The sequence below is a fragment of the Dasypus novemcinctus genome, chromosome 8, assembly GCF_030445035.2.
Source record: "Dasypus novemcinctus isolate mDasNov1 chromosome 8, mDasNov1.1.hap2, whole genome shotgun sequence".
NCBI classification, from domain to species: Eukaryota; Metazoa; Chordata; class Mammalia; order Cingulata; family Dasypodidae; genus Dasypus; species Dasypus novemcinctus.
Genome location: NC_080680.1, coordinates 60,257,262 through 60,283,340, shown reverse-complemented (window position 1 = coordinate 60,283,340; position 26,079 = coordinate 60,257,262). Strand labels below are relative to the sequence as shown.

General features: G+C 35.1%; 1 protein-coding gene across 4 annotated transcripts in view; it reads right to left on the bottom strand.

Annotated features, from left to right (window-relative positions):
• CNTLN (centlein) overlaps window positions 1-26,079 on the bottom strand; it is a 425,457-nt gene that overhangs the window by 101,565 nt on the left and 297,813 nt on the right. For 3 of the 4 annotated variants that reach the window (XM_058301902.2, XM_058301901.2, XM_071216755.1), the window contains 3 exons: window positions 5,749-5,929; window positions 1,096-1,186; window positions 789-1,012 (listed from right to left, as the gene is read on the bottom strand). In XM_058301902.2, coding sequence (XP_058157885.1) covers window positions 789-1,012; window positions 1,096-1,186; window positions 5,749-5,929 — 496 coding nt within the window. The remainder of the gene's footprint in view (window positions 1-788; window positions 1,013-1,095; window positions 1,187-5,748; window positions 5,930-26,079) is intronic. The other variant, XM_058301903.2, reaches the window with a different exon arrangement.

The following is a 26,079-nucleotide window of genomic DNA, read 5'->3' as shown; positions in this document are numbered from 1 at the left end:
AGAACTATTATTTCCAAGCATTTCATGAAACAAAGCAGTAGATATTAGAGGTAGAAAATTAAAATGTTAAGTTAGAACTATGTGTGAAAGAGACTTAAAATTTATATTCTAATAGGATGTGAATATTTTTTCATGTAAAAGAACGTATTTCCAAAAATTCATTTCTTATACAAGCACATATCTTTAAGAACAGAGACTGAACAATGTTTTCTTTTCATTTGTAAATTATGATAGCCAGAAATAAGTTATAACATAAAAATTATTGCAGAAAACTCAATTAATCTGAATAAAAGGAGCTGCGATAGGTTATTGGAAAACATAAAGATTAAATTTATCTTAAAAATGAAAATCTTTATATTTTAAATTAATATTTGCAAATAGTGACAGGAAAATACAAGTAAATAATGTAATTTATAATCATAAATAAGAAGTTCTGGACATAGGCAAATAGGCAAACTAAACGTATATCTATGGAACCTGCTTTCAAAAGCTCATTTAACACTGAATAAAACACATGCACAAAAATGTCAAAAAAGAAGAGAAAAACTAAATGGCATAGCAAAGTGTATTTTTTGATTTTGGGTTCCCTCTCTCATGCAGGTTGTTCTTTTAATATGACCCTTATTTTAAAAGTCTAGTAATTATGATAATTACATTAGTTAGCAGTGACTGGTTTTAAATTCTTAGACATGTTTAATAATGCAAATATGAACTAAACAATACATGTGAAACAAAATATCCACTTTTATAGTATAACCTATTATAGTTTATCTTTTATTACTCTTTACCTTTACAGTCTTCCGGCTTGTCTGAAATCTTTGATCAGATACTTGCTGCTGATGAAGGAGCTTCTCATTGATTTCCTTATATTCTTTAACAGACAATTCAGCTAATTTTTTGGCATTCTGAAGTATACTGTTTTGTTGTTGTAAGGATATAATCCGTTCCCGTAACAAAATAATATAGCTACTTGATTTCTGGGCAGTTATATTTTTCCACTTTTCTCTGTTAACTACATAAAAGTAGATACATATTATTTTAAAAATCACTTACATTTTTAAAAAGTCATGCTGTTAACTTCTTATGCATTCTTACCTCTGTTAGGAATTGCTGTATGTGAATTCTTTTGCATATTACCAGTCTTCCTTTGGAAAGTTGGTTTTCTGGCATTCTTATGAAAAAACTCCTAAATTTGAAAATTTCATAAAAATGGGATTATTATTTAATAACAACTTCAAGTGAATCAATATAATAAATAATGTATCTTTATTTTAAAATATATTTATTTATGCATAGAAAAAAATCTAGGCAACAAAATTCTATAATTGCTCCCAAGAACTCACAAATGAACTTAATTTTTACTCTAAGGTTGAGCTAGCAAGGCAGAAGGTACAGATACAAAATCAGCCCACCCAAAACAGAAATTTATTACCTAGAGACAGTTAAAAATCTAGGAGTAGATGGGGCAACAGCAACAAAAATAAAATATCAATATTAATAATGTGTTTTCTGGGAATCTAGGTCATTTTATCAAATATTGCTCTCTGTTACATGTAGACAGATGAACTCCTTCTGACAAATGAAGCTAAAATAATGTGTGATAATTGAAAAACCTTCCTCAAACATAGCATGTTTTCCTCATGACATTCATATATACTGGGGCCAAATAAAATGAAGCCATGCTCACTTTTGTTCCAAAATCAATTTTAAAAAGCTTTCCAAAAGGAAGATTTTAAGTAGGAATGTTTCCAAAATCTTATAAAGCCTACTAATAAAATGTACATTCTTGTTTAAGAATGTATTGGCTTGAAAATAGAATAAGTCCAATCTAGGAAAGTGTTTCTTATAAAAAGATGTTTTCAAAGACCCCCAAATTCAGGAACAAATAAATAACTGTAATAAAACTGGGAGGAAAAAAAATTTGACCCAGTGTTATTCTGACAAAGAGCTATATACTTTATGTTGATGGATACATAAATTATACTTTTATGTATTAGGCATGGTACTAAAGCAGTAAAACTGATTTATTAACATGTATACCAGATCTTTACATAAGTGAGGGTTTTCTTTTAAACTAATTAGTTTCAGAGACTATACACTATTAACAATCTTTCATTTCTGAAAGTATTTTTGCAATAATTTTGAACTTGTTAGAACCAGCAGATAAGACATAATTTTTTAAATGTTTTATAGTGTCATTAAGATTTAATTAGTACTTAAGTTTCAATCATGTATCAGGCACTATAAAAAGATCCAAAATTACCAATATATATGATGATATGCCTCAATATACACACAAAAGTGGCTAAAATGAGAAAGACTGGAATACCAAGTGTTGATGAGGAGCAGTAGAAATTTCATGGTCTGTTGGGGTGAGCAGTAAGAAGTTTACAACGAACTAGTACAACACTTTGGTAAATAATGCTATCTACTAAGATTATAGAAACACATAATCTATGGTACAGCAATTCCACTCTGAAGTATTCCATTTCAGAAATGCCCACAGACACACAGCATAACACATGAACAAAAATAGCCATTGCAGTATTATTTGTAGGAAATTCAATCTGAAGCAACCCAAATTTCTATCAACAGTAAAATAGATAAACAAACTGTGGAATATTCAAACAATGAATACTATATCCAAGAACAAAACTGTAAATAATGTTGACCAAAGAAGCCAGACACAAATTACAATATCATGTATACAGTCAATAAAATTCAAAAACAAGCAAAATTAATGAAAATGTTCAAGGAAGTAAAATTACAAAATTTCTTTAAAAGGCAGTGATTATTTTAACAGTTAAGAGAATGATTATCTCTGGGATTAGTGGCAGGTTCTCATATTTTCCAAACACACTTGCTACAATTTAGTCATCATATAAGTTCTGTTTGGTAACAGTATTCATAGATCTATTCAAAATAGATTACACTGCACTCTCTTATGATATAAATGGAGTTATTAGAGTTACTTTTATTTATAAACTCATCAAGCTACACATAAATGACTGCTGTAGAAAATTCTCAACCAAATAATATGTGGCAAAATATGAAATCGTTATAAAATCTATCAGTCAAATAATCAATCAGAAAGCATTAGCATATCCTTCTTGGTCTGAACTTTATTCCGGTAGTAACTAAAACAGATCTTTGCCATCCCTGAACCTGTTTTTCTAAAGTTCTGGCCAGAGCAAAAAATAAACATTTTTTTAAAGTTTTGGTTTTTTATGTTTGTCTTTTTAAAGATTTATTTATTTATTTCTCCGCCCCCCTGCCTCGCCCCGCCCCGGTTGTCTGTTCTCTGTGTCTATTTGCTGTGTCTTCTTTGTCTGCTTCTGTTGTCAGCAGCACGGGAATCTGTTTCTTTTTGTTGCGTCAGCTCTCTGTGTGTGCTGTGTCAGCTCTCCATGTGTGCTGTGTCAGCTGTGTGTGTGTGCTATGTCAGCTCTCTGTGTGTGCTATGTCAGCTCTCCATGTGTGCAGCAACCATTCCTGCACTTCGTTTTGCGCTGGGCGGCTCTCCTTGCACGTGGGGCTACGCGGGGGACACCCCTGCGTGGCAGAGCACTCTTTGTGTGCATCAGAACTGTATGTAGGCCAGCTCCACACGGGTCAAGGAGGCCCAGGGTTTGAACCGCGAACCTCCCATGTGGTAGACGGCTGCCCTAACCACTGGGCCAAGTCCGCTGCCCTAAAGATTTGGTTTTAAAAGATTCCTACAGGTTAATTCAAAGACAATCTGATTTTTTATGGTAAAAGAGAAGAGTCTTTATTCAGTTTCTCATGATTTATGGTAAATAGGTAAACCATTTGGTGACATGAAGTATCAACAGTAAGAATTATTGAATAAGTTGTACTGGAGTATCAATTTTTCAAGATTTGAAATATATTAAGGTGTTAAGTAGATATCAGTAATTTAAAGTTTTAGTCAGACTAAACAGCTTTATCATCAAAAAGCATAATACTATAAAAATATAAGTTTATTCCCTTTGTGTACTGTGAAATCAATGAGCTGATTACATTTTTGCTGAGATATAAAGCAACTTAAGATTTATAGTTATGAGAATATCTAATTTAATTTATGCTAAAATTATAATGAATTAGTACTTGAAAATTATTAAAAAGTGAATATTTATTTTCACTGTATACCTCAAAGATGACTTAATGTTTAAGGAGTCAAATTAAACCACTGGCTGCTCTGTCGTGGTCCCTAGGGGAGCAGCGACAGTCTCCCAGGTACAGTGGTGGGGACCGGGAGGGAGTGAGGGTTCAACAGTGAGCCCCAGATGCTAATGACTATGCTTGTGAGCTGATAAACCCAAAATAAGAACAAGGCCTAGAGCAACTTTGTGCCTGGGAATTTCCTTCTGTCAGCCTTCATGTTACTCAAATGTGGCCAGTCTCGAAGCCAAACTCAGCATGTAAATGCAATGCCTTCCCCCCAGCGTGGGACATGACACCCGGGGATGAGCCTCCCTGGCAACGAGGGACCACTATCAACTACCAACTGATGATGCAACTGGAAAATGACCTTATACGGAAGGTTCAATGCGGATCAGCAGAATATCCATGTCTACATAAAATACCATGACTTTAAAATGCTGTTTGACCTAAAGTAAGGGGGAAATGGAAAGGAGAAATGAGTTTATATGGCTACGAGTTTCTAAAAAAGAGTCTGGAGGCTGGCAGAAGGTTTGCCCTCATGCACAACTGAGCAGAGTCAGAGAGACAGATAAAGCAGATACAACCCCCAGATATTGGTTCCTTTGAGGGCTAAAGAGACCCATGGGAGTTATGGTCATGGCCGATGGGGTTAACTACCAGGGCAGATGGCCCCTCTTTGGAAATGGTGTTTATGTGTGATGAATCTGGTCTCAGATGGGATCTCCCTTCATAAGACTTTCATGCTAATGTGCTGGAGGTGCAGTTAATGTTGGGGTTTAAGATATATTTAGGGGATTTGAATCTCTGGACTGACAATGTGATAGCCAGATCCTGAGCCTCAACAGACTCCAGCACCTACAATCTGATTTATTGGACTTACCACACTCAGCTAAGATGGAGTTGAAGAAGGACAACCACCACATCATGGAGCCTAGAGTGATTACAACTGAAAATGGGAGGATTGCATCCAGCATCCATGTGGAATCTGAGCCTCCTCTTGACATAGAGGTGCAATGGACACAACCAATCCAATGTCCACATAGAAGAGGTGGCATTGGATTGGGAAAAGTGGACATAATGGACAAAGGGTATGGGGAAAGGCAGGAAGAGATGAGAGGTGGAGGCGTCTTCGGGACATGGAGCTGCCCTGGATGGTGCTTCAGAGGTAATCACCGGACATTGTAAATCCTCACAGGGCCCACTTGATGGAATAGAGGAGAGTATGGGCCATGATGTGAACCAATGTATATGAGGTGCAGAGGTGCCCAAAGATGTACTTACCAAATCCAATGGATGTGTCATGATGATGGGAACGAGTGTTGTTGGGGGGGGGGAGAGGGGGGGTGGGGGGGTGGGGTTGAATGGGACCTCACATATATATTTTTAATGTAATATTATTACAAAGTCAATAAAAAATAAAAAAATTAAAAAAATAAAAATAAAGTTAACAGGGATAGGCCCATGCAACAGAAAAAAAAAAAAAAATTAAACCACTGGCAACATTTATTGTTTAAGTGTTGAAGCATAAGATAACATTAAGAATTAGCTTACAATTATGCAAAATCGTATCATATAATCATATACCTTTGTAGTCTTGCCATCCATATTTGAATACACTTGTATTATTTCTTTCCCTTGTGTTTGATTGTCTTCTGTTTGATCACTTTCTTTCTGGTCTCTTCCATCATCTGTAGGACTTATTTTCTGCGATGTTTCCACAATAATTGTTCCCAAATTTTGAGAGGTCTGTGTTTCAGAATCACTGCTTTAAGAAACAGCGGGGCGTACATAACCCAAGAAGAAAAGTTGTTAAATAAACCTCTTTTTAAAAAGTTCAAGACCAAATAATAACACATATTATGGCTAACGTTATATGTTTAATTGGGGCTTTTACTGGTTCTCAATATTAAAGAAAATTAGTCTAAATGTATTTTACAAAATTGTAGAAGCACACTAAGAGGCCAAATAGATTATCTGTGTCACATGCCTACTAACATAATTTCTACAGCAATCTTACTAAGGGTTATCTCAAGAAGTGCATGCTTGAACACTTCCAGGGATGGAGGACTTTCTACTTTCAGGGTCAGGATAGAAAAGCCTAATATTTCTTTAAAAATCTTTTTATTAGCCTGGGACAAAATGTCAATCTATGACACTTTCAACCATTAATTCCAGTCTATCTCTTATGGTCATTCTTATTATTTTCAAGAAAATATTAATTGCCAACTATGTGTCAGGCACTGTTCTGGGTACAAAAGAAAGAGCAATGAGTAAACAAAATAGATAAAAATCATGTGGGTTTCATTCTAGTGGGGGAGGGGAGACATGATAAAATAAGAGGAATAAGTAAAATATATAGTATGTTAATAGAGAAAAATAAAGGGAGACTAGAAATGTTGAGGTTGAGAGGAAAATACAACTCCAATCCCTATTCTACATAGATTATCTTTTAACAATTTTGACAGTTATATTCTGCTTGAGACTGCTCTAAGAAAAAGATCCCTAGCTTTTTCAAATGTTGTCAATACTATGCTTTTGTGATGTTTCACTATCTTGGTTATTCTTGGGTGTGCTTCAGCTTATCTTGATTCATTCTAAGAGCATCAGGTCTAGATATGAGTTTTATATTCTAAGTGTACTATGACAAGTATTTAGTAGAACTGGTTGATGCAGACTAAAATTGCATAAGCTTTTCTGGCAGGTACATTTTACCATAGACTAAAAAGGATTTAACAAAACCTCCTAAAACATTTTACATAAATTGTTGCAAAGTCTCAGACTTCTCCCATTTCATAGTTGAGCAATTGAGATTTTATTGCCAGGTAAAGGACGCTTTAGCGTTTTGTATGTCTTTATCTTCCCAGTCTATTGATATCTTTGAGGGTACTGATTCTGTCTAAGTTATCCTCAATTTCTTTCAGTATCATGCTATCCACAAATTAGGATGAAATTAGGATGTAATATATTTAATGTAATCATATCCCAAAAAGAAATAGGTTAGTCTGACAGGAATTTATCTTGAAGAACCCTTGATGTCTTTGAGGCATCATTGCTTCCTTTAACAATATTCACAAACTGTTCCACTATATTATCCTGGAAGCTTATTTAGGACTGATTTCAAAATCACCAACTATTGAAGTCTTCATTTTATATTTTTGAATGTCAGAACTATATCTATCTGTCTCCTAAATTCTTGTACAACTTGGGTTGCCTTTCAAAAATCAACAGCAATTAATCAAATCCACAAGTTATTTCAAAATCCTTGAACACAGTTTTTATGAATCAGAATAGTAAATCTTTTTGTTTTGGTGTGCTATTATTGTTGTTTACCTGCCTTTGTATTCTGGTCCTCTTTTCTGTTTATCTAAAACTTTGCAGGTTAGAGTTGTTTTCCTAAATGGAATATTGAAGTTAAATGAATTGACTTTTTATCATTCATTGACAACCTATTATTGTTCTCAAGCAGTTTGCTTGTCTATCCATTAACTATATTTCAGAGTTGGGGAAAAGGTTTAGATATAAAGATGGTAAAAGAAATAACCTACCCAGTTTGGTATGGTTACTTGTAACATGGTCAAGGAAAAAGTATAAAATGTGTACTTTTCTATGGATTATGCAGATTGTTTGGAAATGGGTTATTTTCTAGGAAAACATAAGTGACCAATATAGACTTACTAAGTAGAATATGACAAATTTATAAATATATATACCAATAATGATAAATATAAAAATAGCAAACTCAAAAGTATCACATACAGAAAGCACAGAACTGAAACAATTTTTAAGGAAGAACCCTTAGTGCATAAGTTAGTTGAACTATTTAGAATACAGAAGATGGAAAATTTCAGATTTGATCCCATGTGAGTAGCATAACACTGATATCAAAGCCAAATATAAATAGCACACAAAAGAGAAAACTAGAGGCCAAATTTATATAAATTCAGATGAAAAGATACTAAAGAAAACATTATCAAATTTTAAAAAAGATAACAATAAATATAATGATACCATATAATCAAGAAGGATTCACTCCACGAATGAAACAATGGTTCAGTAAGAGAGGAAAAGAACAACTATTTTATTATATCACAACACATTCAATAAAATTATACCACAATTTAAAAAAAACTCTTGGTAACTTATGAATATACATACCTAACTTGATAATAGGTAATTATTATGAGAATTCAGTAGCAAACTTCATAGTATGAATAACAGAATAAGAGTAGTAGAAAGGCAGAGATGAAAGGAATAGGAAAGAAGGTAAGGTTGTTGATATTCTCACTACAATAAAGAAAGTCAAAGGATATTTTCCATAATTAATGTAGAAAAACAAAACAAACTTATAAGAGTGATAACTTTAAGAAGTAGCAAAAGTTGTAGGTGGAATGGGTTAAATCCTCTACTACAGGGCAGAAATTCAATATGTAATTTTTAAAGTTACAAAAGTGGCCTGAGCATAATATTAATGTTGAGAAACTTTCAAGAAGAAACTTTAAAATAGTTTGAAGTGGTCTCTTTGGGTAGAAGTATCTTGGAGATGGGATAGGGTAGTATCCTTTTCCTTATAATTCTTCATTTATAACACTTTTAATTGAATTTTAATTGAATGTGTGCCAGCATTGTTCTAGAAATTTGAGATACATTTATGAACAAATTTAACAAAAATCCCTGCCCTCCTGAAGCTTACATTCTAGCCAGGAATAGACAAGAAAAAATAAACAAAATAAATTTTAAAAAATAAAAGTTTATATAGAATTTTAGAAAGCAGTAAGTGCTGTTGGAGAAAAATGAGCTAGGTGAGAGAGGAGAATCAGGAGTGTGGGTGGTGAAATGATGGCAGGTCACAATTTGAAGCAGGATGATCAGTATAATCTTTTTGCAAAGATAACACTGGAGCAAAGACTTGGAAGTGAGGTAGTCAGTTGAGCAGATATCTCAGACAGAAGGCACCACCTGGCCAAAATCCCTCAGGTGAAAGTTCCTAAATCCCATTAGATGGAAAAGAATACTACAGTCTAAATAGGTTTTGTGATGTGACGACCAAGAGTATAGAATAGGCTACTAGATATCCAAGTACTGGTGGTAATTTTACAGTTAATTTTAGAAATCTAAAATTCAGGAGAGAGGTCTAGACTGGATAAATAGTTTTGGGATTGGTTGACATCTAAGTAATAAAAATTTAATGATAATGGTAAGAGATACTATGAGATCACAAAGGAGTAAGAGCAGAACAAGTAAAGATGTCCAGAGACTGACCCTCCTGAAAATAAGAGATTGGGAGAAAAGAAGGAAATACCAAACAGGACTAAGGATGAAAGGTTAGTGAGGAATAAGGAAATAAAAAGTATGGTATGGTGAAGAATAATAAAAGGGTATAGAAATCCACTGTTAAACGCTGCTGAGAAGTCAAGGAAGGTGAGAACTGAGAATTACCTTTGAATTTAGTGATATGGAAGTGACCTTGAAAAGAACTACTTCAAAGGAATATGATGAGATGAAAGTTACTGGAAACAAGGCATGCTTTGGAGCAAAGGACAGCAAAGGTAGAGGACTACTGGGCCCAAGAGTACTAAAGTATGTAGTGAATCCTTTCAACTGTAGACATGGTCCTCCTAATTTCACCTTAGTAAAACTGGAGTTCATTGCTCTGGCTACTATAGTAGGTTCCCCTTGATACCTGTAGCATGAGGAACCCCAAATTAGCAGGGGAGAGTTTCAGCTTCCACCGCAATGGGACCATAACTGTGTTCTTGAGTGGAAGTCTTCTTACCTTGGATACCAGAAAATCTCAAATCCAGCAAGCCCAAGGCCATAGAAATGAGAAGTAAAAACTCTTCTAATGGGTTATTTGATGAAAAGTGACTAACAGGGGCCATTATTACTGGACCCATGCATTCTGGATGACAAAACCCTGTATTGTTTGCCAGTGTAAGGCATAAATTGCTTTCTGTGGGAGAGCACCCTAACCTCACAGAGGGTTGTCTTCTGGCTGAGGCCATAAGTGAGCATACAGTAGGCCATTACACTGGTCTAAAAGCCATTTGCTTTTGTGTGATGAAAAATGTGGCAAAACCAGTGATTTCTAGGAGATAGACCATTTTCATACATTCTTTGCTGTAAAATGTATTGTCTGGTCAGTGGTGATGTGTGGGATTTCCACAGAGATAGGTCATTCTGTAAATCCAAGAATGGTGGTGTTGGAAGAAGTGCAATGTGCAAATTCGTACCCAAAATACGTAGCCATTCTTATGAAAGCAAATTACCACATCCTTCATGATGGATGGTGTCCAGTGTTATTAACCTATCACTAGGGGGCCAGTTGGTTCCTCTGGAGAATGATGCTATGTTGGGGGTTTGGAATTGGCCTCCTTTGTGGGCAGGTTTGACATTCAACAGTACCAGAAGCCAAATAAGATTTGGAGAAGAGAAGTTCATTCTTGTTTAGCCCATATATTGCTTCTATCCCTGTTGCCATGGGCACTTTGTTCATGGGCCCCAAGGACTGGGATATGTAGGAAAACAGGCAATATCCACAAGATGGGTCATATTGTGCCTATTACAAAGGATCCATTACTTACCTTCCTGTAGACCTACCTTGTCACCAACATTCTAACTTTATTTTTTCTAGGTTTTTGAGAGCCACAATTAGCCACTTCAAATGAGTCAGTGTAGACTTTAGGTCATTTATCCTTGCATATGAATGGCTGACCAGATACCTTGCCTGAAGTTCTGCCCAGTGCCAGTATTGCTCTTCATCTGTTTTTCAGTGCAATCTCTGAGAAGGGCTATAATACAGAAGCCCTCAGCTTCTTGCTGGTATCAATATGATACACAAATGTACATAAATATCGGGTCTGTACTTTTTTTTACTTCCATTAGCCAGTTATTGATGTGGGTTCAAAGAGATCTGGTAAGGTAGTAGGAATGTGTACCATGAGAATCTGACCTTCATGCTAGAGTACTTTACTTGTACTTGTGTAACAGCTTCAGCCTGAACTCATACATATACTTTCATATTACAGTGGAATGCTATAATGAATTTGATTTTATGAATTAGCAATCAGATAAAATCCATTTCATTAAAGTTGGGATTTCATGGTTACTTGGTGTCCATAGTAAAGTGATCGCCTTCAATTAGGAAAAGAAAATAAGCCCAAATATATCATAATTCATAATGATATCTTAATTCAAATGCAGAATTATTTGATTTTTATTAACTTTATCAATATAATAGTATCTCCTTTCACAATGCCAAACATGTCTGTTCGCAATGATACCAGCAACATTACTTCTTTGACTTATCCTTTTCTACATGGCTGTCTCTGTATAGTAATATCAACAATATCAACAATTATATAATCAGTGAATAAAATTAACCATTTTTGTAGGTTTTTTTAAATTGTTCTTTGGGTATATCTCACTGAAGATGTATTCCTGTTATAAAGATTCTCTTTCATAGTTTTATCAACATTTAGCTACTTAAATGAGTTAACTTGTTTCATTTAAAGTTTGATTTGATTGCTTTTCATGAAACTTAATTTTAATTTTAGTTTTATTATTAAGTGAAAATATTTAATGGTTCCAAAGTCTTATCTACAAGATAAAGGATATTTTAAATGTCTTAGCTACATTTAAGGAGATGATCATATGATATTTCTCCTTAGTTCTATTAATATTCTGGATTATTTTAATGGATTTACTAATATTTAACCACTTTTGCATTCCAAGAATAAAACCTACTAGGCCATGATTTTTAGTGTGCTGGGGAATTCTGTTTGCTAATATAAGAGTATTCATAAAGATTTTGGCCTAAAGTTTTCTGGTCTGGGTGTAATATTTTTAAACTTTGAGAATCAATAATAAAATTCATAAAATATCTTTGCTTTCTTTTTCTATGCCCTTAACTAGTTTAGTAGTAGTATTGGGAATGTCTGATTTTAAAGATTTGATAGAGTCCCCAGTGAAAACTTTGGGTCCAGTATTTTTTATGTGGGAGAACTCTTAAACTATCTCCCTTTCTATTTCCCTGGTAATTGGTCTGTTTGGAGTGTCTCTACTGAGATCAACCTAGAGAGCTGTTTTCAGCTAGGATTTCAAATTTACCTACAGATAGTTACAGAAAGTATCTCATAATTTCAAGAATTTCCTGTTTTCTTTTCTCTCTGTAATTTAAAATTTGGAGTATTTCTCCTTTTTTCTTGATTGGTTTAGCTAGAGATTGCTTATATTATTTTTTTCAATAAATTAATTTTAGGTTGTTTATTAGTTCTACTTTATTTTAAAATATTTTACTTATCTTTATTATTTCCCTTTGCTTTCTTTTGCTGTATTGTTTTTCTTATAGTTTGTGTGTGTGTATCAATGGATTTTTAAAAGTTTTGTTTTACAGTTATATATATTTAATATATATTAAATTAATCCATAAATTAAGATAAACACATTAGCTTCATTTCCTAGAGCCTGATATGCCATGTTCGCTTCATCATTATTTTCAAGAAATCCCACATCTTAGTTTTGAGCCAGGAGTTAAATTACCATATTTTACGATTTCCATAGGGAAAAGTCTTTTTGGTTTGTTTGCTTTTGTTATTTATTTTTTAACCTTCTCAACAGAGAGTTTTCTTTGTATTATGTCCATTCTGTGGGATTTGTTAAAGATCTCTCTGTGACCAAAGAGATGGTTAAATTTTGTAAAGATTTAAAGAAATACTTTCTATCATTGGGGTTCAGGATCCGATATAAACCAGCAATATGTACAGTGGTAGACTGAATTTTCTATCCCAATTTAGAAATGTTCTTAATCTCAATTTGCATTCCTGTGCTTGTAAAACCATTGTAAATAGGATTTCTTGAGGATATTATTTTCAACTGAATAAGGGTGGGTCTTAAATCATATTACTGGAGGCCTTATAAAGAGAAAAAATGGGGAAGCAACATAGGAAGAAGTCAGAAGTCAGCAGAAATGGGAAGAGCAGACACAAAGCAAGAGAAATCTCCATGTAATGGGAAGCAAAGATAAAAACCACACAAGGAACTTCAAGGTTTATGACAGCCAGCACCAAAATGCTCCAGACTCCAAGAGAAAGGAAGCCTTGCCAGTACCTTGATTTTGGACTTCTTGCCTCAAAAAATTTCCGTTGTTTTGTCTTTTTTTTTAATTTTTTTTTTTGTTTCCAGATCTTGTTTTTTAATGTGTTAATGAAGAAGTACATATACCACATTAAATACTATGTCACAAATTTACATCTACTGTAAGATTTTGATAACTGTATGTCATATTTGGTTCCCTTTGAACCATATGTTTTTTTTTAAATTTTATTTTATTTATTCATTTTTTTTTAAATGCTACATTCAAAAAATATGAGGTCCCCATTTACCCCCACCGCCCCCAACCCACCACTCCCCCCACAGTAACACTCTCCCCCATCATCATGACACATCCATTGCATCTGGTGAACGTCTCTGGGCATCGCTGCACCCCATGGCCTGTGGTCCACACCATAGCCCACACTCTCCCACGTTCCATCCAGTGGGCCATGGGAGGACATACAATGTCCGGCAATTATCCCTGCAGCACCACCCAGGACAACTCCAAGTCCCGAAAATGCCTCCACATCTCATCTCTTCCTCCCATTCCCCGCACCCAGCAGCCACCATGGCCACTTTCTCCACACCAATGCCACATTTTCTCAATTATTAACCATGATAGTTCATGAATAGAATATCATTGAGTCCACTCTAATCCTTATTGTATTCCTCCTTCCTGTGGACCTTGGCTTGGTTGTGCCCATTCCACATCTTTGTCAAGAGGGGGCTTAGCTTCCACATGGATACTGGATGCAATCCTCCTGCTTTCAGTTGTAGGCACTCTAGGCTCCATGGTGTGGTCGTTGACATTCTTCAACTCCATGTTAGCTGAGTGGGGTAAGTCCAATAAATCAGAGTGTAGGAGCTGAAGATTTTCTGTTGTTTTAAGCCAAGCTATTGTGTGGTTTTTGTCATAGAAGTCTGGCAAACTAAGACATCTAGTTTCATGATTATGTTGTGTAGGTCTCCTATATCCTTGCTAATTTACTCAGACTTGAATTGTCTTCAGTTGAGAGAAGTGTCTTCAATTATTTGTGTATTTCTTTCTATCATTCCCTGAATCTTCTGTAGTTCTCCTTTATGACAGTTTCTGCTATGTTCTTGATACATAAACTGCTATCTTCATTATAAATTATAGCCTTTAATATTATAAAAAGTCCTCTGTCTGTTTAATGCCCTTTGGCCTAAATTCTACTTTAGCAAATATGATGGTTGCAACTCTGCTTTCTTTTATTTCCATTTGCCTGGTACATCTTTTTCATTCTTTTATGTTGAAATTTTTTAAATTTTTGTCTGAGATGTATCTCTTATATTAAGTATAACATGTGATATTTTCCTTATTGGCCTATCTGAAAGTCCTTTTAATAGTTGAGTTTTATTCATTTTCATTTTTTATATGACTGATATGTTTGGTCTCAGTTCTGTCATATTATATGCATTCATAGTCTTTCATCATGTAGTCTATTATTTGCTTTCTTTCTTTAATATCTTTTAGTATTTACGGAGGCTTTTATTTTCATTCCTGCCCTAACATTTATGTTACCATCTTTCTGTAATTTCCATACTTAGTTCTTTTTCTTTTTTTGGTTACTGTCTATTTGTTCTTTACAATGTAGCAACACTGAAATCAGCTAGTACCTTATGCCCATCAAAAACATCTAATTTCCAGTATTTATAAGATAATCAATGAACTTGCTCTATTTTCATTTACTCTACCCATTTTCCCTGCCCTCATTTTGATAACTGTATTCTAAATTGTCTTAGCATATAATAGACAATATACATACTATAACATCTACTGTATAAATATAACTTATTCTTAGTTCTACAGAGAAATATGTCATTAATATTTATGAAAAGATTATGTTATTGTCTCTCCCTTCATTTTGGTTGCCTGAAGTTCATTATCTAATAGATAAATCATGATGGACTCATGGAATAATAGTCCTCAGTTTTGCATGTACAAAACATATTTGTCTTTAGCTTTTATTCTAAAGAAAATTTTGGCTGAATATAAAATTCTTGATCACATTTTCTTTCCATATACATGTTACTACACTGTCTTCTGGCAAAAACACCGCTGTAAAAAAAAGTCCATTGACAATCTGTTGGGGGTTTTTTGTTTGTTTCTTCTCACTTACAAGTGATTTAGTGTTTTTGTCTCAAGGCCCAAAACCTTGTGATCTGCTAGCAATATCTTAAAATCTAATAGGTGTATCAGAATATGTTTTGGTGTTTGTTGATAGCTCTGGATTGAATTTTCCAGGTATGCAATTTCTTGCTCAATAAAAAGATTTAGGAATTTTATTTCCAGAAGAATTTTCTTGAAATATCTATTTTATTACTTGTCCTGTTCCAACAATTTGATTTTTTCACTGGGGACTAATATCATAAGTTGAATCTTTTTACCTATCTTCTACAGGTATCATTTTTTCATCAAGCCTTAAAATCTCCTAATTCCCCTTTTTTCATATTGTTCCCAACATAGTTAATGAAAAATTTCAAGCATTATTGAAAAGTCTACTATATTTGCTTTATCACAGATCTATTAATACATCAATCTATCTTCTCTTTAGAAGCATTTCAAAGTAGGTAGCAAACATCCTTATACTTCACCCCTAAAACTTTAGCATGCACATCATTAGAGTTTAATATTTATTATTGTATTTTAAGGTTAAAATTACATATACTGAAATGCCCAAATCTTAAAAATTTCATTCAATCAATTTTGATAATATATCAGAGTAATCCTAATCCTTCCCAGTGTATCCACTCATAGAGGCAACAATTGTTATGATTTTTATCCTATAAATTAGTTTTTTCTCTTCTAGAATGTCTTACAAATGGAATCATACAATACGTACTCTTTATATAAAGCCTTTTCACTCAGCATATTTTTGTGATTCATCCATGATGCTGTGTGCATCCACAATTCTTTTTATTGCTGAGAAATATTTGACTGTTATTATACCCCTCGCTTCTCTTATATATACAACATTTTCCTTTTTTAAAAAAGCAATATTAATTGGTTATTTCCTCTTGTGTGTCATCGTTGTTTCTGATATGATTTTTTTGTTTTTGAAATCATTTTTCTAAGTCTGTTATCGCTATTTTAAAATCTTCATTTCCTCTAATCACCTGATTTCTAAGTTTTTCTAATTATAATTTGTTGTTTTTTCATTGTTTTTTTAATTTTTAATTTCTTTCAGTGTGTATTGAAATATTAAGTTATAATGTTTATCTGTTTTGAGGGTATGCATTTTGGAAGTATTAGTCTCCTCATTTTCTTTTTTATCATGTTGACTTTTTATGGGATTTGACTGCTATCCTCTTCTGTTTACTCATTTAACGGGTATGAATAACTTTAGATGGGATGGGTATGCCAGGATAATCTTTCTAGCTTCATATCTCAAGAATTTCCTTTCCTGTTGTTTATAGAATAAATCCAAATAGGGCTACTCCAAGACACATACTGATCAGAATGTCAAATGTAAAAAACAAAGAATTCTAAAAGCAGGAGAAAAGTGATTCATATACAAGGGAAGAGTAATACGAGTAAATGCCAATTTCTCATCAGAAACCATGGAGACAAGAAGGTAGTGGTATCATATATTTAAGAGACTGAAAGAGAAAAACTGCCAGCCAGGAATTCTTTTGCCAGCAGAACTGTCCTTCAAAAATGAAGGGCAGTTTAAAATATTCACAGATAAACAGAAACTGAAAGAGTTATTTAACAAGAGACTTGCCATACAAGAAATAATAAAGGGAGTTCTGCAGGCTGAAAGGAAAAGATAGGAGAGAGGGTCTTAGAGGAGAGTGTAAAATTAAAACTTATCAGTAAGGATGACTAAAAGGGTATAAAGCCAGGCAAAAATAATGTATAACAGGAAAGAGAGGACCTGTTTATCAATACTGTCTCCACCCTAGAGGTAGGACCGCTTGCCAGAGGGCTGTGCTTTGCTGCTCCCTCACAACTCACCTTTGGGTCCCTTTCCCATATCCAAACTTATCCTCCCCACCCCCTGGGTTTGCTAGGACTGCTAGGGGTGATACCTATGATGTGGGTCCCTATTGGGTACCTGCCAAGTCAACTGTGGCCGGGTCAGTGTGGCTAGGTCTCCAGAAGAGCAGTCTGCAGACTGGAGCGCCAACCTAATCCTCTGAGGGACCCAAACCAGATGGAGCATTGTAGTACTCTTAACAGCTCAACTGGCTTCCTCAGTTTCACTAGTACCTTTCCTTCCAGGCCAGAGAATGTCTTTCCTTGGGTTCCAGGGAACCTCACCATGTTCCCCAGGGTCCTCTGCAGTCCTATGGACAGGTGCTTGCTTTTTCCTTCCCATTGGAGAGGGTGACCCCAAAAGGGGAGAGGAATGAAGTGAGTGCTGAATGGCCAAAGGTCTGTAGGGAGCATGTGGATGCACTTTTCCCAGTCATGGCCCTTACACTGATAGTTCCCCTTAGGGAGGTATCTCTATGTTGGACTGTTTAAATAAATTAATACATTTGCCCATATTTGTCTACTTTCGTTTCTAGATTTTTTAAGAGTCATAGTATTTATAAAATATAAAGTTGAAGAGGAGTAGTAGTCCAGGAAACTGCTTTTTTTTTTTCCTTTAAGTTACCAGTGGAGAAAAAGAAAAAGATCACTTCCTTTTTCTCTTTTCTCATGTGGTCAGCAATTTCAAGTTGAATGTTCTGTTTCTGACAAAGTGAACAACCTCTATGGATTTAACTTTATTGGGTTACCTATATCCGGTTCACATTTGAATTACTTTGCATTTGATGAAAGCTTACCTTATTGCCTAATTTTAAATGTGTATATGTATATTAAAATATAAGCAAATTCCCCTAAGGATTGTTTACATTGGGTTGTATTTCCTTATACAGTGCATTTTTGTAAGCTTTCTTGACTTACTTACTCTGTATCATATCAGTTGGTAATTACTGTAAAGTATCCATTAGCTGAAATTCAGTTGCCTGAAATTCAGTTACCTGAAACTTCCAGGAACCATTTTCAGTGCTGACCACATTCTGTTAATTATGGGTAGGTTTCTTACACACCTCCCCCTTATTTTACATGCTTCTTGGTGAGAGGGATAGTGCCTTTTTTTTTTTTTTTAATTTTTATTTATTTCTCTCCCCTTCCCCCTCTCCCCCGGTTGTCTGTTCTCTGTGTCTATTTGCTGCGTGTTCTTCTTTGTCCTCTTCTATTGTTGTCAGTGGCATGAGAATCTGTGTCTCTTTTTGTTGTATCATTTTGTTGGGTCAGCTCTCCGTGTGTGCGACACCATTCCTGGGCAGACTGCACTTTCTTTCACACTGGGCGGCTCTCCTTACCGGGTGCACTCCTTGCGCATGGGGCTCCCCTAAGGGACATGGCACTCCTTGCGCACATCAGCACTGCACATGGGCCAGCTCCACATGGGTCAAGGAGACCCGGGTTTTGAACCACGGACCTCCCATGTGGTAGACGGATGCCCTAACCATGGGGCCAAGTCTGCTTCCCAGAGGGATAGTGCCTTGATCACCTTTGTGCTCCTCACAGAATCTTGAACATTTGTATTTTAGTAAATGCTTGCTGGATTAATTGACAAAACCAACATTTTCTAAGAATTAGTAAAAGTTGTCTTGCAGAATATATTTCTAGGGGTTAGTATTCTTTTAGCCCTTTTTGTATACCATACCTTAACAAGTATTAAAAGTGTCTCTCCAGAATCCTAAGATCTGTATTCCCCTTAGGATACAAAAGTTTTCACAAGGATCAGAACAAACTTGATTAAATCAGTTAAACCAGAATACTGTGAACAGTAAATCTTCTGTTTAAATGAAGTCTTATTTAAAAATAAGGTATTTGAGCAAGTCTTCATAAGTTTATGATTAAACTTTTATGATTAGTGTACTGTGAAAGTTGTAAATAAAGTTATTTTGGTTGTTCATTTAAACCCTTATTTTATGGACTCATTTAGGTTATTAAATTTAAGAAGATAGTATAGCTGTAAGATTTGTAAATTTAGAACTTTTTTTTAAAAGATTTTTCATTTATTTCTCTCCCCTTCCCCGCCCCCCCCAGTTGTCTGCTCTCTGTGTCCACTTGCTGCGTGTTCTTCTGTGACAGCTTCTATCCTTATCAGCAGCACCAGAAATCTGTGTTTCTTTTTGTTGTGTCATCTTGTTGTGTCAGCTCTCCGTGTGTGCAGCACCATTCCTAGGCAGGCTGCATTTCCTTTCACACTGGGTGGTTCTCCTTACCAGGTGCACTCCTGGTGCGTGGGGTTCCCCTACGCAGGGGACACCCCTGCGTGGCATGGCACCTCCTTGCGCACATCAGCACTGCACATGGGCCAGCTCCACATGGGTCAAGGAGGCCCGGGGTTTGAACCGCGGACCTCCCATGTGGTAGATGGATGCCCTATCCATTGTGCCAAGTCCGTTTCCCTAGAACTTTTTTCTAATAGTTTGGGAAAGGATATATATATAGCATTGTTTCCCTGTAACAAAGCTGCCCTAAAGGAATGCCCTTTTAGTACTCCAATTTCATTTTAAGCAGTGCTTAGTGTGCAGGAGAATCCATATGATGTTTGTTTAAAATGCAGATGCCTATGCTTCAGTGCTCCAAAGATACTGTACTTGGTTGACTTTAATAAGTACTTGGGTATTTACTCTCTGCCATACTGTTCAGATGACAATGGGAATGGAAAGATCAGCAAAGCACTACAATTCACTGAGGACAAAAAATATCTGATGGAAAATAAAGAGTTGTACAGAAACTCTAATATAGACAGACTTTTACATTATCTGAAAACCAATACATGAAACAGGAGATTCAAGGTTCTTGACATAATAGATGAGCAATAAATGTTTCTATTGGCTGGAAAAAGCTCATGAAGGAGCTACGTAGTACATAAGGGAGACCTTAAAGGGTAAGATGAAATTTCAAAGGGGGAATAGCAAAGGGCACATAAGGTTCAGTCCATATTCTAGGGATCATGAATAATGGAGTAAGATTGTGAAGAGCTTTGAACATTTATTAACTGTGCAGGTGAGAACTTTGGGAGATTTGCATGGCAGTAACATGGTTACCCAGGAAAATTAGTTTAGTAGTCCAAAGGATGACCTCTAGGGGGAGGTACCATTGGCAGGCTGATGACTTGGAGGCCCTTTTAACAGTGTGAAGTTAAAAGCCTCAAGAAGGGCAATTCAAATGGTAAAGGAGAGAAGGGAAATAAGGCAAAGATAGATTAAAAGATGGCATTTAAAAGATTTGCAATGCCTTCCTCTCTTCAGGTGATTTTTGGGAAAGGAAAAATAAATTTCTATCATTTGGGGGATATGTTACACCACTGAAGATAACATCAAGGGGCTAGCAATGTTGGAAAGGTAGAGATGTAAATTTGGGAGTAAGCTTCATTGTAAATATTAATGTATTGAATGATAAAGCATTAACCGAGCTCTATAGAAATCTACTCCCTACCCTCATGGAATGTATGACCCTAAAGGAGGTAGATGCATCCATGTAAAGAAATACTTTCAATATGAGGTGATATATGTATAATTGAAATACGCATATGAAAGAGAAAACGTATAGTAGGCAGGAATGATTTAATGGCATAGAGATAATCTTTGAAATCCTGGAAGTGGGTGATATTATCAAGGGAGAGTAAGCAGAATAAGACAAAAGACCCTTTTGATAAAGAACTGAAAACATGTTTAAAGTCTATTGACCCAGTACAATAGGTAGTAACTGTATAACTTGTGTTCTTTGTTCTGTATTCTAATCTTTACATAAGCTTTCAAATTTAAATGTATTAATTTTTTTAAAAAATCTTATGTCATTTTAATTTTTTTCTATTTTACTGGTTATTTTTTAAATTATTATTTCATTTTCTATTAATTTTATTGGTTTCATTTTTGGAGAGCTTTTGGATCACAGAAAGGTCACAGCAGTGGTGGGGGAGGATCACGGTGTGGGGTGTCAGTGATGTAGGGATGTATGGGAAGGGGTTCACCTGGGGCATGCTCTAAGACATATGAATATGTTCAAGTGTTCATGAGTCATTGTCTCAGTGGGTGGAGATCCACACAATAACCAAAAGAATATTGAGTTCCCATCCTTGAGAGTTCTGCTACATTCTCTAATAGGACAGCAAGAATCTCCTGAATACAAGGTCAATATCTAGTGAAGAAAGACAGATCATTATGCCAGGCCCTTGATATTGATTATGGTACTTATGAACCTCTTCTTGTGAAATTGAATCTTAGCCTAGTATTATATACTGCCTAAGAGTTATCTCCTGAAAGCCTCCTTATTGCTCAAATGTGGCCTCTCTCTATGCCAAACTCAGCATATAAACACACTACCTTCTCCCCAGCGTGGAACATGACTCCCAGGTATAAGCCTCCCTGGCACCAAGGAATTATTACCAAGCACAAACTAGCAATGCATCTGGAAAAAGACCTTGACCAAATGGAAGAAATGGTAAATACAAATGAGTTTGTATGGCTAAGAGCTTTCAGAGTGAGTTGGGAGGTCATTCCAGGTGCTACACTTATGAAAGTCTCAGCAGAATCTCACTGCCATAGTAAATAGTGCCTCAAATAGCAGGGCTCCTGGGCACTCTAGAGATATCCAGAAACTATAAGCAGTGCAGACAGCTCAGGAATTCAACACTCTGTCTGTGGGCCTTACTTTGGAACTATGCTCCCCAGAACTCATTTATAGGTTCTCTAAACATGGCTCTTCCACCCCTTTTGTTTGAACCCATAATTAGTACTATACTTGATAAATATATGTCCCAGAGACTTAAATCTTTGGTCCATCCATGTCCCAGTTGAGACCTGAATTTCAGCAGAGTTACAACAACTACTCTCCAGTTCATTGGCTTTACCCAGGATAACTAACAAGGAGATGATGATGGACAATGCCCATCCCAAGGAACAGAGAGTTTCTGCAACTGCAAGCAAGACAGCTCCATCCATCTGCACCATAGGATCTAAGCTCCCTCTCAATTATAAAGAGAGTGGGCATCACCATCCCCAAATCCTCAAGACTGGGGAAAGAACAATGGACTACAGTAGACTTATTATTATTCTAGCAGTGGAAGAACTTTTATCATTGATGTAAAGGCAGTGGCCACCAGAGGTTCTCATGGATGGGAGAGGGAAGAACAGGTGTAATATGGGGGCACTGGATTTGTCCTGCATGACACTGCAGTGACAGATACAGGCCATTGTATATTTTGTCACAGCTTACAAAATTGTGCAGGACAGAGTGTAAATATTATGTAAACTGTGGTCCATGATTAGTAGCAATGCTTCAATATGGGTTCATCAATTGTAACAAGTGTACCACCCTAATGAAGGATATTGTTAATGTGTGAAAGTGTGTGGGGGGGAGGGAATGCCTTATACTTTTTATGCAACATTTATGTAATCTAAAGCTTCTTTAACAATAAAAAATAAATAAATAAATTCCTGTTAAGCCAAAAAAAATTCTTATTATGAATTATCTATGTTTCAGAAAAAAAAATATTTTGTGACCAAGTATTTAAAGGAAGCAAGCATGGAAAATTATTAGAAAGAGATTTATGAAGAGCATAACTCAAGTTTATCATTTTTCCTTGAAATTAGTAAACTTAAGGATTTAGGAATGAATTATTTTTAGTGTCTGTAAAAACTTTTATTCTACAAATTGGTTGAGGAGGGATACTTAACTATTTTGCAGATTTATTTTCTTGAAAAAAATAAAGTTTGTCTTTAATGTTAATTTTATAAATAACTACTTTCCTCTTAAAATGAGTTGTTTTTCCCCCTCTGCTGATATATTTTTGAGGTAATATATATATATAGTAAAATACACTTCCACCTAAATTAAAATATAGAGAACTTCCATCACCCCCAAAATTCCCTCATCTCTTCCTTTAACCCGTCTTACTCCCAGCTTCTTGGCAACCACTTACATGTTTCCTTCCTACAGTTCCGCCTTTTCCAGAATCTCTTATAAATGGAATCATACAGTCTGAAACTTTCTGAGTTTGGCTTCTGTCACATTTGAGATTCATGTATATGTCACATGTATCAATAGTTCATTCCCTTTTGTTGCTGAGTTTAGTATTGTATGGATGTACCAGGGTTGTCTATCCATTTACCAATTAAGGGACATTTAGATTGTTTCTAATTTCAGGCATTTATGAATAAAGTGGCTATAAACATTCACATGTGGGGTTCTGTATGAACACAAGCTGTCATTTCTCTTGTGTAAATACTTAGAAGGGGGATTGCTAGATTGTATGTTTAACTTGTAAGAAACTGCCGAACTGTTTTCCAATGTGGTTGTAATATTTTACATTCACATTAGCAGTGAATGAGAATTCTAGTTGCTCTATGTCCTCATCAGCACTTGGTATTATCAGTTTTTATGTTAGACACTGTTGAACTGGGCCTGGCTTACAATGACTTGCAAGAAAGGATTGTTAAATTTTCAGGAATTTTGTGAGCTGACTAGTAAATACAGTTATTTCAAAATTTAAATGATATAAACTTATAATTGAATAAATTATATGTCAAATAAAGGTATTAAATACTTAAAACCTAAAAAAAGTATAACATATGAAGGCCAAAGGAACAACAGTTGAAATAAGTACTGCCTTTACAGTATTAACACTGAATAAAATTGGATTAAATTACCCAATCAAAAGACACAGATTGACAGAATGGATAAAAAATATGTGCTATATAGCTATATATGCTTTCTACAAGAGACTCAACCTAGTTCCAAGGATACAAAGTGACTGAAAGTAAAAGGCTGGAAAAAGATATTCCATGCAAACAACAGCCAAAAGAAGAGCTGGGCTAGCTATATTAATATTGGACAAAATAGACTTTAAATATAAAACTGCTATAGGAGACAAAGAAGGACACTACATACTAATGAAAGGGGCAATCCACCAGGAAGAAATAACAATCAAGAATATTTATACACTTAACCATGGTGCCCCAAAATACATGAGGCAAATACTGACAAAACTGAAGGGAGAAGTAGATGTCACTACAATAATAATTGGAGATATTAATACACCACTCTCACCAATGGATAGAACTTCTAAACAGTTGGATCTAAAAGGAAACAGAGAACTTGAATAATACGATAAGTGAACTAGGCCTAACAGACATATACAGAACATTGCAACCCAAAAGAACAGATTTATATTCTTCTAAAGTGTTCATGGATCATTCTCTAAGACAGACCATATCCTGAGTCACAAAACAGGTCTCAATAAAATTTTAAAATTTGAAATTAAAGAAACCACTTTCTCTGACCACAATGGAATAAAGCTAGAAATCAATAACAGGCAGAGAACTAGAAAATTCACAAACATTTGGAGGTTAAACAATCAGTGGGTCAAAGAAGAAACTGCAAGAGAAATCATAAATATCTCAAGACAAATGAAAACATATCAAAACCTACGAGATATAATGAAGGCAGTCCCGCAGGGGGAAATTTATAGCCCTAAATGCCTACATTAAAAAGGAAGAAAGAGATAAAATTAAAAACCCAATGCATACCTGGAGGAACTAGAAAAAAGAACAGTAAAGTAAACTCAAAGCAAGCAGAAGGAAAGAAATAACAAAGATTAGAACAGAAATAAATGAAATAAAGAATTAAAAAACAATAGAGAGCATTAATAAAACCAAAAGTTTGTTCTTTGAAAATATCAGTAAAATTGACAAAACCTTAGCTAGACTGACAAAGGAAAAAAGCACCAAGACAAGATCAAATAAATAAAATCAGAAATGAGAGGGGGGCTTTACTACTGACCCCACAGAAATAAAAATGATCATAAGAGGATACAGTGAACATATGCCTATCAATTAGACAACTTAGATGAAATACATAAATTCCTAGAAACATATGAACCATTTACACTGACTCTAGAAGAAATAAAATACCTCAACAAACCAGTCTCAAGTAAATAGACTGAATCAGTCATCAAAAACCTCCCAACACAGAAAAGCCCAGTACTGGATGGCTTCACACAGGAATTCTACCAATCATTCACAGAAGAATTAATACCAATCCTGCTCAAACTTTTCAAAAAAAATGAAGAGCAAGGAACATTACAAAACTCATTTGATGAAGTTAGCATCATCCTAATATCAAAGTCAGATAAAGTACTACAAGAAAATACAGATCAATCTCAGTAATTAATAAGATGCAAAAACCTTCAACAAAATATTTGCAAACGAACTCAACTGCACACTAAAAGAATTAAACAACATGATCAAGTGGTTTTTTTCCCCAGGTATGGAAGAGTGGTTTGACACAGAAAATCAATCAATGTAATACACCACATTAAGAAACTGAAGGGTAAAACCACATGATCATCTCGAGTGACAAAAAATATACATATGACAAAATTCAGCAACCTGTCTTGATAAAAACACTTCAAAATATAAGAATAGAAGGAAACTTCCTCAACATGATAAAGGTCATATGTGAAAAAACACAGCCTCACATTCATTGGGGAAAGGCTGAAAGTTTTCCCTCTGTGAACAGGAACATGACAATGCCCACTTGTCATGACTATTATTCAACATTGTGCTAGAGGCTCTTACCAGAGCAATTAGGAATCCAAATCAGTAGCAAAGAAGGAAAACTCTCACTACTCACAGATGACATGCTCTTATATTTAGAAAATCCCTAAATATCTACAAGAGAGCTACTAGAGCTAATGAGTTTAGCAAATTGGTGGGTTACAAGATCAATCCGTAGTTTCTATACATTAGTAAGAGAACAACCTGAGGAGGAAATCAAGAAAAAAAATT